Below are 14,070 nucleotides of genomic sequence, written 5' to 3'. Positions count from 1 at the left end.
GAGAGAGAGAGAGAGAGAGAGAGAGAGAGAGAGAGAGAGAGAGAGAGAGAGATTCTTATGGCCTGCTGTGTAAATGTCTCTGGGGGACAAATTCACATTTTCTTCTGGTCTAGTCCTATTGGTTTCACTGGTTCTATAGTAATTTCTAGGTTGAAGAGCTCCTGTACTGAATGAGTAACGCAAACAAAGAACATAGAGTAGGTGACTCTTACCCCTCTGGCCTTGGAAATGTGGCGACTTGTCCTATCTCATCTCTGGGCTGCTGGGTAGTTTTTTAATGCAGGCTTCCCAGGTAAGGAAGGGATTGCCTTTTATAACTCCTGACTATTTGTAGAGAGCTGAGTTCCAAGTGTGGACCTGAGTTATATCAGTTACCCCTGAGAAGACATTAACCACCAACCCCGAAGAGCTGTATATGGATTCTGACAACCCATGAGCCAGATGATGTTAGCTCCAGATCAGAGCTATGCATTTTTGGTGTGTTTCTGGAAGCTTTGCTTCTTGTTTTTGAACTCAGAACTATTTGTTTATTTTTCCATTACTTTATCCAGAATATATAAGTGTTTAAGCAGAAAAAGCAGGTTTTACTGCTTTAATTCAGTCTGTGATCCTGACCAGACTTCTCAAAGGCCTGAGTCTTAATCATCTTTGATTCTTCAGCATCTGACACAGGACTAAGTGTGCCTTAAAAGTTTGCTGAATAAATTATTTCGACTTAACTTAGGTCTCATACTTGAGGCCTCTAGGAATTATATTCATTCATTCATTCATTCATTCATTCAAGAATATATATTAAGTACTGACTACATCACAGGAACTGTGCAAGCCCCTTGGGGACATTTATGAATGAAATACAGTTTTCCCACCCTGTGAGAAACCATGTGAGTTGTAAATAAGTAAAAAGGCAATTACAACTCAATGGGAAAGTGATGCTCTGCTGAAGTAGGTACAGATGCCTGGAGCTCTTAAAAGAGACACTTATCCAGACTTGGGGAGTGAGGGAGGGCTTCCTGGAAGAGAGGGAATCTAATCTGAGACATGAAGCATGAGTTGGATTTACTTAGGCAAAGAAGCTGCAGGAGAGGTGGAGAGAGGGTGGTTCCGACTGAAAACACAGGATATGCAGAAGTCCAAGCAGAAGAGATACCATGGCATTTTCAAGGAAATGAAACAAATTTAGTTTGACTGAGACATAGAACCAATAGGAATTGCCTGGGGTGAGGGAACTTGAGAGTTGCGATGAAAAGTTAAGCAGGAACCATGTTGAGAATCATAGACTTTATCTGTAGGACCCCAGAATTACCAGAAAGTTTGAAGCAGTGAAGTGACATGACCAGATCTGCTTTAGAGAGATCAGGCTGGCTACAATTTGGAAAATGTTTTGAAGGGAGTAAGGGTGGGAGAGTAGAGACAGGTAGGATGTTCTTGAAGTGGTCCAAAGTAAATGAGATGGTGGCCTTGAATAAAGGTGTGGCTTGGGAGATAGAATTGGAACTGTTTGGTCCTTGATTGTGTATGGATGCAGTAGAAAGGATGAGCCAGCCCCTTCCTTCTATCACCAAGACCAGTGCTTTCAAGAGGCCAAGTCAGGAGGTAGCTGTGGGTGGAGATTATAAGTAGAAAGAGAAGATACTGCACACATGAACAAAATGGTGACCACCAAATTCTGCATTTCTCACTATACCTTAATGGGCTTTTGCATTATATGTTACATTTCATTAACTGAATTCTTTCTTTTTTCCAGTTTGACTGTTAGGGAGTTGGGAGGTAGAAGGTGGCCCTCCAGCTTCTCTATAGAAGCTGTTCTTGTCTAGAGGCAGCTTTGTCAACTCAATGTTTGCAAAGAACCTGAGCTGTGGAGCCAGAGGCAGGCCCAATCTCTGCTCTACCACTTATGGCTCTTAAAATTTGGAATGTTTCCATAAATTCATAGAGATGCAATTTCTCGTCTCTGACATAGAGATCATATTTGTTTAATAGTAATTATGATAGTGATATAAAGAGATCATGCCTCACACATGGACGGTGCTTAGTAGATTGAAATACTACCTTTCTGCCTCTTGAAAGTTAGGTTGCTCTGAAATGGAACAAAATCATAGGCCGTTAGAGCTCACACCCTGGGGACTTGCTTGAGCGGCTGAAGCAGGCCTAAACTCTGGCCTCCTGATTCTGTATCCATGCCACTTCTCTGCCTCATATTTACATACCCAAGAGGAAGTCACCAAACCAGTGTGTCTTAGCCTATGCCTGCCCAGAGCTGCTCTCTGGAACTGTGCTCTCATGGCTCTGTGGGTTTTCTGTCCTAAGCCAAGTGGAAGCATCCTTTCAATCACTACCAGACCCAGAAGCAAGAGAGCTTCTTTGTGGATCAGAGGACCTCCCTCCGCATCCCCATGATGCATCAAAAGGAAATGCACAGGTTCTTCTACGACCAGGAGATGGCTTGCACCGTCCTCCAGATAGAATACAGCGGAAACGCCCGGGCCCTGCTCATCCTCCCTGACCCGGGGAAAATGGAGCAGGTGGAGGCCACTCTGCAGCCTGAGACCCTGAGAAAATGGGGCCAATTGCTCCTGCCCAGGTAAGTGCCAGAGAGAAAGGACCCCTACAGACCTTGTCCTAGAACCCGAGCAGATCTTGTCACCTCCAATCGCAAGAGCCCAACCCCTGGGATAGGCTGACTGTCCTGCCCTTAACCAACTGTGTAATCTTGGGTAATTTTCTCACCTTTTGGGCCTCGGGTTTACTCCTCTGTAAAATGAGGCCATAAGAGCCGCCATGTTGGGTTGCTCGGAAGATGAATCGAGTTAATACGTAGAGAATATGGGAATGCTGCCTGGTGCATGAGAATGGCTCACCGGGCTTTAATCTTATTATCCTCCCCAACCATCTTTCTGCCAATTTCCTTTCCTCTTGCTTCTCCCGTCCCCCAAATAATAACTTACTATTAGAGGGTGATTAAGTGAAGGCATAAAAACCAGATCAAGGACAATTATTAAGAATAATTATGACACCCGCAGAACAGTGTGTATATCTTAAAAGTGCATTTTTTTTTTTTTAGCTGAGCCATCCTGCCACCTGTTGGCAGCTCAGCTCGGGCCGGGCATCGAACCACTGTTGCTCAGAGCTCGCACTCTTGAGTGAGCTCTTAACCAACTGAGCCACTCGGCCGGCCCTAAGTACATCTTTCTTAATCAAAACATTCCTTAAAGAAATTAAATACCAAGAAGAACACTGTAAAATCAAAGTGCCAGTTCTATGGGACCCCAGTCCTATCCCCTTCTGTCTCACTTGCTTTTTGGTTTGTGGTTTTCTCACAGTAATTTCAGTCTTCTCTGGTTTGCCTGGACCCCCCTCACAAGCCAACCCCTTCTTGGGATGTATCTTCCTTTATGGGGTGCTCTAGGATGAAATCTAGCCTTGAGTTGTAATTACCTCATGTTGCATAACAAACCACCTCAAAATGGAATGGCTTGAAAAAACATCTATTATCTCTCAATTCTGTGGGTGGACCAGCCTAACTGGGCAGTTCTGACCTGGGGTTTCTCCTGTGTGGGAGGAGTCAGATGGTGGCCAGGCTGGAGTTCTGAGGGCTCCTCCACTCGGATGTCTGGTGCCTGGGCTGGGTGGTTGGCACAGCTAAGGCTGAGCAGGCATCTCTCTGTCTCAATGCAGCATCTCCACAAAGCAAACTTGGTCTTCTGTGTAGCATCTCAGGGTAGTTGATATTGTTATATGGCAGCTCAGGGCTCCAAGAAGGAGTGTTCCAAAAGACAGGAAGTGAAAACATCTGCTCTCTTAAGGTTGGGCTTGGAAGTGTCGCTTCTGCCACATCCTTTTGGTCAGAGCAGTCACAGAACCCACCAGATTCGAGGGACAGTGTATAGACTCAATCTCTTGATAGTCATCGTTATCTACCACCACCTGATAGGCACCAGTCACCCTTATGTCCACAGGAATCCTCCCTCAGCACCCCAATAACGCTGAAGTAGCAGAGACAGAAAAGGGTGTCTTGTGTTTGGGCAGAGATTCAAGTACCAAATAAAAGATACAGCCAAGGACAGAGGCCAGGATGTAAGGGAGTATCCTGTTGTCTATGAATCTCCTTAGCTCTGGTCGGTTTCTGATTCCAGCCCCATAGTCAAGCTCCCTTGGGGTGAGTGGGCCCCTTCCCCTCTTAGGAAGAAGTACCGAAGAATTCTAGACCAATAGATTTTCCTTCAGGAAGGGTCTGTTTTGACCTCTCACTTTGACCTTCAAGAAGCAAGACCAACCCAACTTACTTTTCTAAATCCCAGATGCTTCCTGTTACCAATTCTTGTGTCAGCATTATAATATTACTGCAGCATTTTTAATGGATTTTCAGACATGAAAATTTCAGACTGCCAGCTCTCCCTCCATTGGGCTGCGAGGAAGATTAACCTGGCAAGGAAATCACACTTCCTGGTAACTGTTCATTCTTCATTTATATTGTTTGAACACCTACTGTGTGTTAGGCTGTCCACTTTCTGCTAGTTTCTACTCAAATCGCCGCCATGGCAGGCCTGCTCCCCAAGCACTGCCTGTTCTCCACCTCTGTTTCCTCCTTTTCACAGTTTAACCCCCAACTTCAACTGCCTCCCACTTTACTCAGGCATCTGGACCCTCGTACTGCCCCCAGGAGTTAAGCTGGCAACGATTCCCTAACCTGAATTAGGGTCTCCAATTTGAATTCTTTGGAGGCAGAAGTCTCCAGACTGGCTATTAACTAGCCAAGCTGGCAGGTGCCCAGTAACTGTCAGACTGGGCATAAGTAAGAAGTAAGTAAGAATAATAAGAATAACAAGTAAGAAGAATAATCCCGAGATGAAAAGGACGGCTTTTCTCTGTGTCGCAAGAAACTACAAGGACTGTGGTGATCTGATGGGAAAGGCATGCCAGTCACAGGAAGGAGAGTTATTCTATTGATTTCGTGCCCACACTCTATATACGCCATCTCTCATCAGATCCCTGAAGCTCAGACAGGTGGGAGACGACAGTGGCATGTGTCAGGGGGGTCGCCGATAGGTGGATTTAGGATGCAGTTCAGAAGTTTGGCCAACAGAACTGGCTGATGAATCATACATGGGGGGCCGGGGTGGGAAATGTGAACAATATTTCCCCTCATGGTTATCATGTGGATTTGATCAGTTAAACTTTGTAAAAACCCTAGCCCAATGCCAGACATCTAGAAAGCCCTCCATCAGTGTGCCGAAGATGAAGACGGATGGCTGAGAAGAGGTCTTCTCAGGTCCATACACGAGAGGTCATAAGAGGGCTGCAAGGTCTGAAGAGAAGGGGGCTCTGGGTCATGGAATGTTCTGGCATAGCAGGTAGTATCGTGGGAAGACTGATTCTCTGCACTCTGGGAAACACCTCTCCCTCCCAGAGCTCAGGGAAGGAGAAGTAGAGGTAAGGAGGTAGCTCCCCCTCCTCTGTCTGATTCTCTCTCCAGCCTGTTGGATCTACATTTGCCAAGGTTTTCCATTTCTGGAACATACAACCTAGAAGAAATACTTCCCCACATTGGTCTCACTGACATATTCAACTTGGAAGCTGACTTCTCAGGAATCACTGAGCAGCTCAACAAAACCATCTCCAGGGTAAGGTGGTGACGTGGATGTGTGTGTGTGTGGTGTGTGGTGGGGGTCTTTTCTCCTTGGACATAAAGTGTTTGTTTGAAAGTCAAGCTCCCCTTTCTTTTTCCTGTTCTGGTTCTTTAAGAACACAACCTTTAAGGCTTCTTTTCATGGGCAACTCCCTTCCCACCTCCCTCTATAATCTTCAGAGCAGGGACACAGAGCCCTGAATCGAGTAGCCGCATATTCAGGGTCACCCACGGAGCCAGAATTTCCCCAGGTGTGGGACTAGCTTTGTTTTCATCCCTTCTACTTCCTGTTAGGGCAGACGATGAAACTATGTCTGCTTTTATTAGAGCTATAGAGAGTAGCGGGAGCGTGAACAGGAGGTGTAGCCATCAGCCTCACTGCAGCAACAACCCCGCAATCTCAGCGCCTTATCAGAACAGAGGCGTATTTCCTGTTCACTTTACCGGTTAGAGGCATGCCACAGATCTGGCTTTCAGGATGTAGGTTAAAGGAGAGGCCCCTATTTGGGTCATGCCAGTCCCATAACAGTGAGAAAAAAGCAAGATGGCTCTTAACACCTCTCTTCACAGAGAGCCTATGTCAAGGCCACTCCCATGCCACTGGCTAACACAAGTCCCACCATCAAGACAGACATCAGTGGGGTGGGTTTGTGTTCCCCTCCTGCCAGGGGCAGTGCTAGTCACAGGGCACGAGCAAGGATCAATAATCCCTAATGGGGGGCGGGCCGGTTGGCTCAGTTGGTTAGAGCGCGTGCTCTTAACAATAAGGCTGTCGGTTTGACTCCCGCATGGGATGGTGGCTGTGCCTCCCACAACTAGATTAAAAATGGCGACTGGACTTGGAGCTGAGCTGCACCCTCCACAACTAAGATTGAAGGACAACAACTTGACTTGGAGCTGATGGGTCCTGGGAAAAACACACTGTTCCCCCAATAAAGTTAAAAAAAATAATAATAATCCCTAATGGGAAGGGAGAGTTAATACGGGGGAACAGTAATGCAATTTTCCACAGGAAGGAAGGCAGCAAAGCCTTTCCATTCTCTTCAGTTACCCTTTTTGTTTTAGAATACTCAGTGATTGCCATTTGAGTCTTTGCTAGGAATTTCATAATGAAAGTATTCTGTCTTTTATTTGGGAAAGACCAGCTGAGACTTGGGATGTGAAACCAAGACAACAGGGATGTGCTCTGTGTGTGTGTGCATGCACACCTACGGCGGAGAGGGTGGGCAAGAAGGGAACTATTCACGGTGACCTTAAATGCCAGATTTATCTCTTCATGGAGTTTTTTAGAAATGAAAGGGATCATCAAGGCCAAAGTTTTTCAACTTTTTTAAAGCCTCAGAACCCTTTCTTCTTAAGTTGTGTAACAATGGACTTTGTTGAAAAAAGGAATTCTTCTCACAGAGGTCAGTAGAGGTCTTGGCACACCAGACAGCCTAGTCCCACTGAGTTCATGAAAACCGTTGATTTAGGCTGAACAAGCCCTTTAAAAATGAGAAAACTGGGGCTCAGAGAGGGTGAGCGCAGCTCTCAACAGAGAATGACATGCAGGCCTGGGCCGCTCACACCCAGGTGTCCTAAAAGATGCTGTTGGGTTTTTGCAGCCTGGTGCATGCTTGGCGGCCCTCAGTCTGGCTCAAGCCCATTTGTTTCCCCATCAAAGAGCAAACACACCCTCAGGGTGAGCCCCCAGACAGAGGGGGAGAAGTGGGGAGAAGAGGAAAGTGAAATATAGTCCTGAGTGTCTGTCTTGGGAGGCAGGGCCTGTGAGGCCTGATGGGGTGACTCTGCCTCTATCTCCTCAGCATTGTACAAGGTGGAATCTGTCCCCTTGAGGTGCCCTGAGCTGATGCTGTCTGTGCCCTCTTTTCTCTTTCTAGGTGTCACACAAGGTGGCAGTGGACATGAGTGAGCGGGGAACCGAGGCAGGGGCTGCCTCAGGCCTCCTCTCCCAGCCCCAGTCTCTGAACATGACATCGGCCCCACCCACCCATTTCAACAGGCCTTTCCTGGTGCTCCTTTGGGAGGTGACCACCCAGAGCTTACTGTTCCTGGGAAAAGTCGTCAACCCAGTGGCAGGGTGACATGGTCGGAGGCCAGGGGGTGTCTTGTTTCTCCCCCACCAACCAAACAGGGAGCCAGCACCAGCCTACATCATGGGGGGCTGTGAGGGCCAGTTCATCAGTGTGCAAAGATCCTAATAAAGTTGACCTTGGGTTATGTGAACACCGAACAGCAATGCTTAAAGAGGGTCCACTCCATTCTAGCCATTTGCTCTATAATTTCCTTGAATCTGGTGTCAACTATGGTTAGAAGGTTGAAAATGAGAGCAGCCTCATGGTAAGGCCTTCTGGGAGCTATCCCCCACCACCATCACGACTGCGGGTCTTTCCCAAGTGTCTACTGGGGAAGAGTCCCAGGAAAAGGCACAAAGGACATCGGGAGGAATAAGCGAGTCTCTCCCTTCACAGTGGCCAATGTTGGCTGTATGGCAAAGTGAGGTCATCCTGAAATGTCATTGCCCAGATGTCAGTGGCTAGATCACCTTCAGCGGAGATGGATGCCAGGGCAAGAGGGAGGCCTTAGGCTCCACCTGATATTCCCCGAAGAGCAGGTGGTGCGAGGATGGGCCAATCCAACATGGGAGATCACATGCCCAAGGGCAACTCAAGATCGAAGGAAGTGGGAGGGTCAACATGGCCAGGTGGCAATGGGTGTTGGCCACATATTTGGTTAGTGGGATGGACTGGGAGCAGTATTTGATTGCAATGGAACATCCTTCAGAAGTTGCAAGGTCCACTCCCAAAAGTGTGTCCCTCCAGGCTTAGAGAGGCATCTTCCTGAAACTAGTGGGGAAACACAAAGGTATGGCAACTCAGCTGCAGTGTGTGTGTTGCATGTGACAACATCCGTCCCCACAAGGAAGTCAGTGCCAGGACTTAGAGGGTGGCAATAGGTGATGCAGGTATAGGAAGGAGTCATACAAAAAAGCATCAGTGGTAGGACAGCAACCCCCAACACCCACCCCACGTAGGTGAGACCTGAGTTGGATCTTGAAAATCAGGTGGGTCTTAAATAAAGGGAAAGAGGGTAAGACAGTCTGGGGCAGGGTAGGGGAGACATGCTGTGGGCAACAGACTCTAGGGAAAGAAAGAAAAGGGTGGATTCTGATAAAACAAGAGAAAACCAGTTTTTCAGCAATAGCAAGTTCATGGAGTGTCACAGGGGAAGGTAATGCTGGAGAGCTATTGGGAGGTAAAAGGCTGGAGGCTTTGGATGCCAGGGTAAAGGTGTGAACTTTGTCCTGCCGACAGTGGGGAGTATCTGTAGGCTCGTGGGCAGGTGTGGATGTAGATAAAGTGGTGAGTGGGGAAATCACCTGACAGCAGGGTGTGGGTAAGACCGAAACCAGGGTGAGGGGCTGGCAGGAAGGTACTGCATTGTGAGGTCCGCCCTGGCCACATGCCCTGTTCTGACCCTCCCCACATCCCTCTTCCACCAGGCCACCAGCATGCACGATCCCACGTCACAGACAGCCCCCCTTGACCCTCTACAACCCCTCCCCACCCTGCTCTGCCTGTCTGTGGACACCATGTCTCTTATCAGAAAGGAAGGCACTACAGAAAGCCCATCCCACATCCTGGGCAACCGGCCATGCACAAAGCCTCTCTGTTGCTTTGAACTAAAAATTGAGCCATAGCTATATTCAGACACTTGAAGATCTGCCCAAATCCTCTCCAGAGTGGAATTGGCTCCTGCAGAAACAAGTGGCTGACTTTCCAAGGGACGTGCAAGCCAAAAATATTAAAGAAAGAAGATTCTTAATCAAACATCTTACATTGGGTCAGGCATTCTGGAAGATTCTGAGAGTGGAGTGGGGAACTGGACAGACACCCATCCTCATGGGCTCACAGACTTGCGGGGGAGATGGACATTGAACAAGTACTTACATTAAAGTGTGTAGACAGTCATGACACAGGCCGTATGTAGGCTATTGGGGCACACACATTCACTGCTTTGACCCAGATTTATTGAACACCTACTATGTGCCAAGTACTGTTTTAGGCCTTGGGAATAGAGCAGTGAACAAAACAGACAATCAGCTTTGACCTCATGGGGACTGCATCTAGTGAGGGAAAACTGAGAGTAAACACAACAAGCAAGTAAAGTATATACTATACAAGAGCAGTGGGGTCAAGTTTTCTATGGACAAGAGCACACCCAGGAAAGACCCTCTGATGGTGACCAAGCGGAGCGCTCGGCGGTGAAGCTGGGTTTAAGCTGAAGTTGTAATGTGCTCCCTTTAATCCTTCCCATGAAGGGAAACTACGATTGGAAGCTACCCTCCCCCCCCCCACCACCCATCATCTCTTTTGCCATCTCAGGTGGTCAGTGGTCTAAAGGTATTAGTGATCATAGAACCATTGAACAGCCCCCCTTAAGTCTCCCTCTCTATGCCCATTGTCTCCTTGCAAAAGTACACTGTGCGCTTACTATGTCCTGGACACTTACAGGCAACCGACAGATATCAACACATGTGGCACTCCCAGTAATTGTGAGAAGTAATCTCTGCTATGTCTCCATCTTACAGGTGGGGAAACAAAGGCACAATTTGCTAGCCCATAACAGAGTCTGGATTGGAACCCAGGCTAGAGGGCTCCGTAGCCCCTATCCTTGACTTCTCTGCCACGCCTCCTTTTAGGAGCGCACCTCAGAAGCCACCCTTCCACTCCCTCCTGGCTGCTACTCTGCAGGGACCTGGCTCTCAGGGGCAGAGCGGGGAGGGGCGGGAAGAAACCTCACAAGCAGAAGCATTTGGGGAGACTGTAGGCAAAGACCCACAAGCACGGGTGGAAACTGGTGGTTTAAGAAGCGCTTAACGTGGACAGGGACTCCCACTCGTCTATTCATTGACCTTGCCTGAGACCAGACTGGCACAGAATAAGCAGCAAAACCCCTTTACTAGCTTAATGCTGTGAGGGGTGAAGGGAAGTAGAGGTTGCCACCTCAAAATATGCCTTTTTGGGATATTGATGATTTTAAGCTGGTTATTTTTAAGAAACAAGACTAGAAAGAAACTTTGACCCTCCTCCTCACCTGCCTAAAGGAATTCTGACAGAAAAGCGTGCTTTAAGGTTAGCATAATATAAACTAATTGTGGCAGAGAGGAATGGAATACAGTGTTTTTGTTCGGCTCCCTTCTGTGTCCCATTGTTTCCAGCGGCCCGGCAAGGATTGGTTCACCACATCTCTGCTCTTTCTCAGCTACCTGTGAATGGCCGGCTTTCCCTTTGACATCCCAGACACCTGCCTCTCTCTCTTCCGTCCAGAATGGCATAGAAGCCTCTACTGCCTCATTTGTCCTCAAGTCCCATATTTGTATGGAAACCCCATATGTACATATGTAATACATGTAGTTATTGTCTTCTGTTAATCTGTCTCATGTCAATTTGATTATTAGACCAGCCAGAAGAACTTAGAAGCGTAGAGGGAAAATTATTTCTCCCCCCTCCGGGGGAAAGTGATGTTACCTGGTAGAATTTCGAGGTAAAGACTCAGGGGTAGGGAAGGAAACAGCTTGCTGAAGGACATGGTATAAAGGTCCAGAAAGCTGTGAGTGGGTTTAGTGGGAGGGACTCCGATTTATTCGAAGCTGTGCAGATAGCAGCTTCTCTTTAATCTTTCTCCTTCCCGCTCTCCTTGCGGAAGTAAGACTTCTGGACTCTAGCGAATTCTTACACCCTCCCATTGGTTGGGCAACCTTGGACACATTGCTGATCCCTCTGTGACTCACTTCCCCCTGCAACATGGAAAGTACAAAATCCATTTTATAGAATTGTGAAAATCATATGAGGTCATGAGTGTGAAGCCTTAAGTGCTGGTGTTATCCAGTAAGTGCTCAATGTACATTTGTTTCTTCCCACTCCATCCTTTTGGCTGCCCCAGCCATCAAGGCTGTCTTTTGTTTCCTCAGAGCATAGCTCATCTCTGGGGAATGTTCAAATCCCAAGTGGCCACTGGTACAGGTGTCAGACGCAACCCCTCCCAGTGAAACCCTGTAGGCAGCACGTCTTCAAAACCCAAAGGTGTGGATGGAGACGCTTCCGGGTGCTTGGCCTGGGTATGAAAGGCCTCCTGGAGGGCAAGACCATTCTTGCTGCAGGGACATTTGCTGTGACACCGTGTCACTAAAAGAAAGCCTCTGTCCCAGGGATCAGGGCTGAAACTGCGGAGCCTCACAAGAGTGAAAGCCCCGGGGCTTTTCTCCACAGAAGCATCATTGTGAGTGACCGTCTACTGTGTTGCTTCCTCCCTCCCTTCTTAAGCTGTCACTGTTAATCACCTGTGACTTCAGTGAGATTCTTTGCAACTGGAGGTTCCAGATGTATTTATACTCCACGTGGACCTTTTAACCATCTAGAAGAACCCAGTTACTTTCACGGTAAGTCAACAGCTACCTAAAATTTATATTTTTAAAGATCTTGTGATGCTCTTGGGTGGGCGCTGTCTAATCAGATGAAGGTCTGAATAGCACAACAGGCTGGCCCCTTCCCTCAATAAGGGAGAACCCTCTTGCCTGATGGACTCTGAACTAGAATGCCAGCTCTGCAGATTTTGGACTTGCCAGCCTCCATAATTACTTGAGCTATTCCATGTCATTCCATCAGATAGATAGAGATAGAGATAGAGATAGAGATAGAGATAGAGACGTGGCTATAGACATATAGGTATTTCCTATTGGCTTTGTTTCTCTGGTGAACCCCATTGCACTCATCTGCAATCCCCAACGTCAACTCTAGTGTGTGAGATGACCCTTGCTGATAAGAAATGTTGTTACCTCTTTTCTGGAGCTCTCAAAATTGTAGAATAGGGTTTTATTGTTCACTGACGTGTTGGAAACCAGTGTGCTATTAAGATTGTAACAGGGCAAAGATCTGGAAACACCCATGAATTTCCCAGCAGTGATGTCTGAACATGATGCAAAAGGATTTCCTGTGGCTTTGAACGAGTATCATCACAGAGCCCTGGTCACCTGGACTGGACCTGCTGACATACGCCTCAGACCCACAGGGCCTGTTCCACCCAAAGTCCAACCCCAAATCTGGAATCTTGTTCTTATGATGTTTCAAGACAGAAAGCCAATGGCAGGTGAGGGGATGAGGGAGTGTGGGGTTGGGATGTACCCAGAAACAGACTGAAAGGCAATATGTCCCATGCTAAATGTGTGACAGGGTATTATCCTACCCTGGCTGCCCATGTAAAAAGAAAGCCCTCCCCCCAAAGTTAAAGGAAAGGATGACCAAGCCTGCTTGAAGGGCTCTGGTAGGTATATGGGGATGTTAGAAAGCGAGTGAGATAGCTGAGCCTTCTCCTGGGAAGAGAGAGAACCAGAGATTAGAGTGTGTTCCTCGACTGACATTTTAACCTATGGGGTCTGCACCCAGTGGCCAAGTTCCCAAGTCCAAGTCTCAAGTTCAGTTTGTGGGCCACCAGTTTGAAGTGTCTATGAAATGTTCAGACTACTAAATGTCTAAATAATATCAGGAGAGCCTGGGCAGAGAAGTCTCATGACTTCAGCACCAAATAGAGTAAGATTAATGAGGCAACATTGAATCATGAGTCTATAGAGATGCTTTGATCATCTTCATGTTTGAAGGGCAAATGTTTCTCAAAGTAGTTGGGATCTCTCAGGCAATGGGTGGTTCCCTAAGTCTACATTTTATCACCCACCACTTACAAGAGAGAAGCACTGAGAAGGTGGTTGTCACACACCCACCGACCCAAAGGCTTGTTCTGCCCCCTACTGGTTACAGAGGGTCATTGACGCATCCTAGGAGCAGGTCCTCTTGCCTCTGGAGGCTGGCCTGCGGAGTTGCCGGAGGGGAGGGTTCCCAGATCAACTACAAGCTGCCCAGTTAAGCTTGAATTTCAACAAATAACCTTTTAGTGTAAGTATAGCCCATGCAATATTTGGGACATGCTTATACTACAAAATTTTGTTGCCATTGTTTATATAATATTCTAACAGGATATACAGTATTTTTACCTGTCAAATTTGGCAAGCCAGGGAGGGGCGTAGATGGTCAACACTCATGAGGGGGTCAGAAGAAGAGAAAGACCTGTCAAGCTGAAGGGCAGGCTGGTCTGAGCATCAGGATAGGGAGAGCAGTGAGTTGGTTAAGAGAGAACTCAGGTGAATGCACTGTGAGATGCACCCAGTTCAGGGCCCTTGTGTCTGCTGTGTGAACACATCCGGGCTAGTTTACTGAAGGATGAGAGATGCCTGGCTCAGGTGCCCGCATCATCATGGTTGCTATCCGGCCTCTTGCAAGACTGTGAGTGAGGTCATCCTAGACCACTGAAAAGTCCTGCAGTAAAGAAACTTGCCTTACTTTGCTTAATCCAGTATTTATCAAGGTCCTTGGATCGCAGACATATTTTTT

At 47.4% G+C, this 14,070-nt stretch overlaps 1 protein-coding gene across 2 annotated transcripts in view; it reads left to right on the top strand.

Moving 5' to 3' along the window:
- SERPINA11 (serpin family A member 11) overlaps positions 1-7,859 on the top strand; it is a 13,877-nt gene extending 6,018 nt beyond the window's left edge. For both annotated transcript variants that reach the window (XM_019642444.1, XM_019642445.1), the window contains exons 3-5: positions 2,308-2,581; positions 5,474-5,621; positions 7,507-7,859. In XM_019642444.1, coding sequence (XP_019497989.1) covers positions 2,308-2,581; positions 5,474-5,621; positions 7,507-7,710 — 626 coding nt within the window. In that variant the 3' untranslated portion in view covers positions 7,711-7,859. The remainder of the gene's footprint in view (positions 1-2,307; positions 2,582-5,473; positions 5,622-7,506) is intronic.
- Positions 7,860-14,070: the final 6,211 nt, after the last annotated feature.

The sequence above is a fragment of the Hipposideros armiger genome, unplaced genomic scaffold (genome assembly GCF_001890085.2).
Source record: "Hipposideros armiger isolate ML-2016 unplaced genomic scaffold, ASM189008v1 scaffold_69, whole genome shotgun sequence".
NCBI classification, from domain to species: Eukaryota; Metazoa; Chordata; class Mammalia; order Chiroptera; family Hipposideridae; genus Hipposideros; species Hipposideros armiger.
Note: the sequence above shows the minus strand (reverse complement) of the source record. Positions and strands in the feature narration are given on the sequence as shown.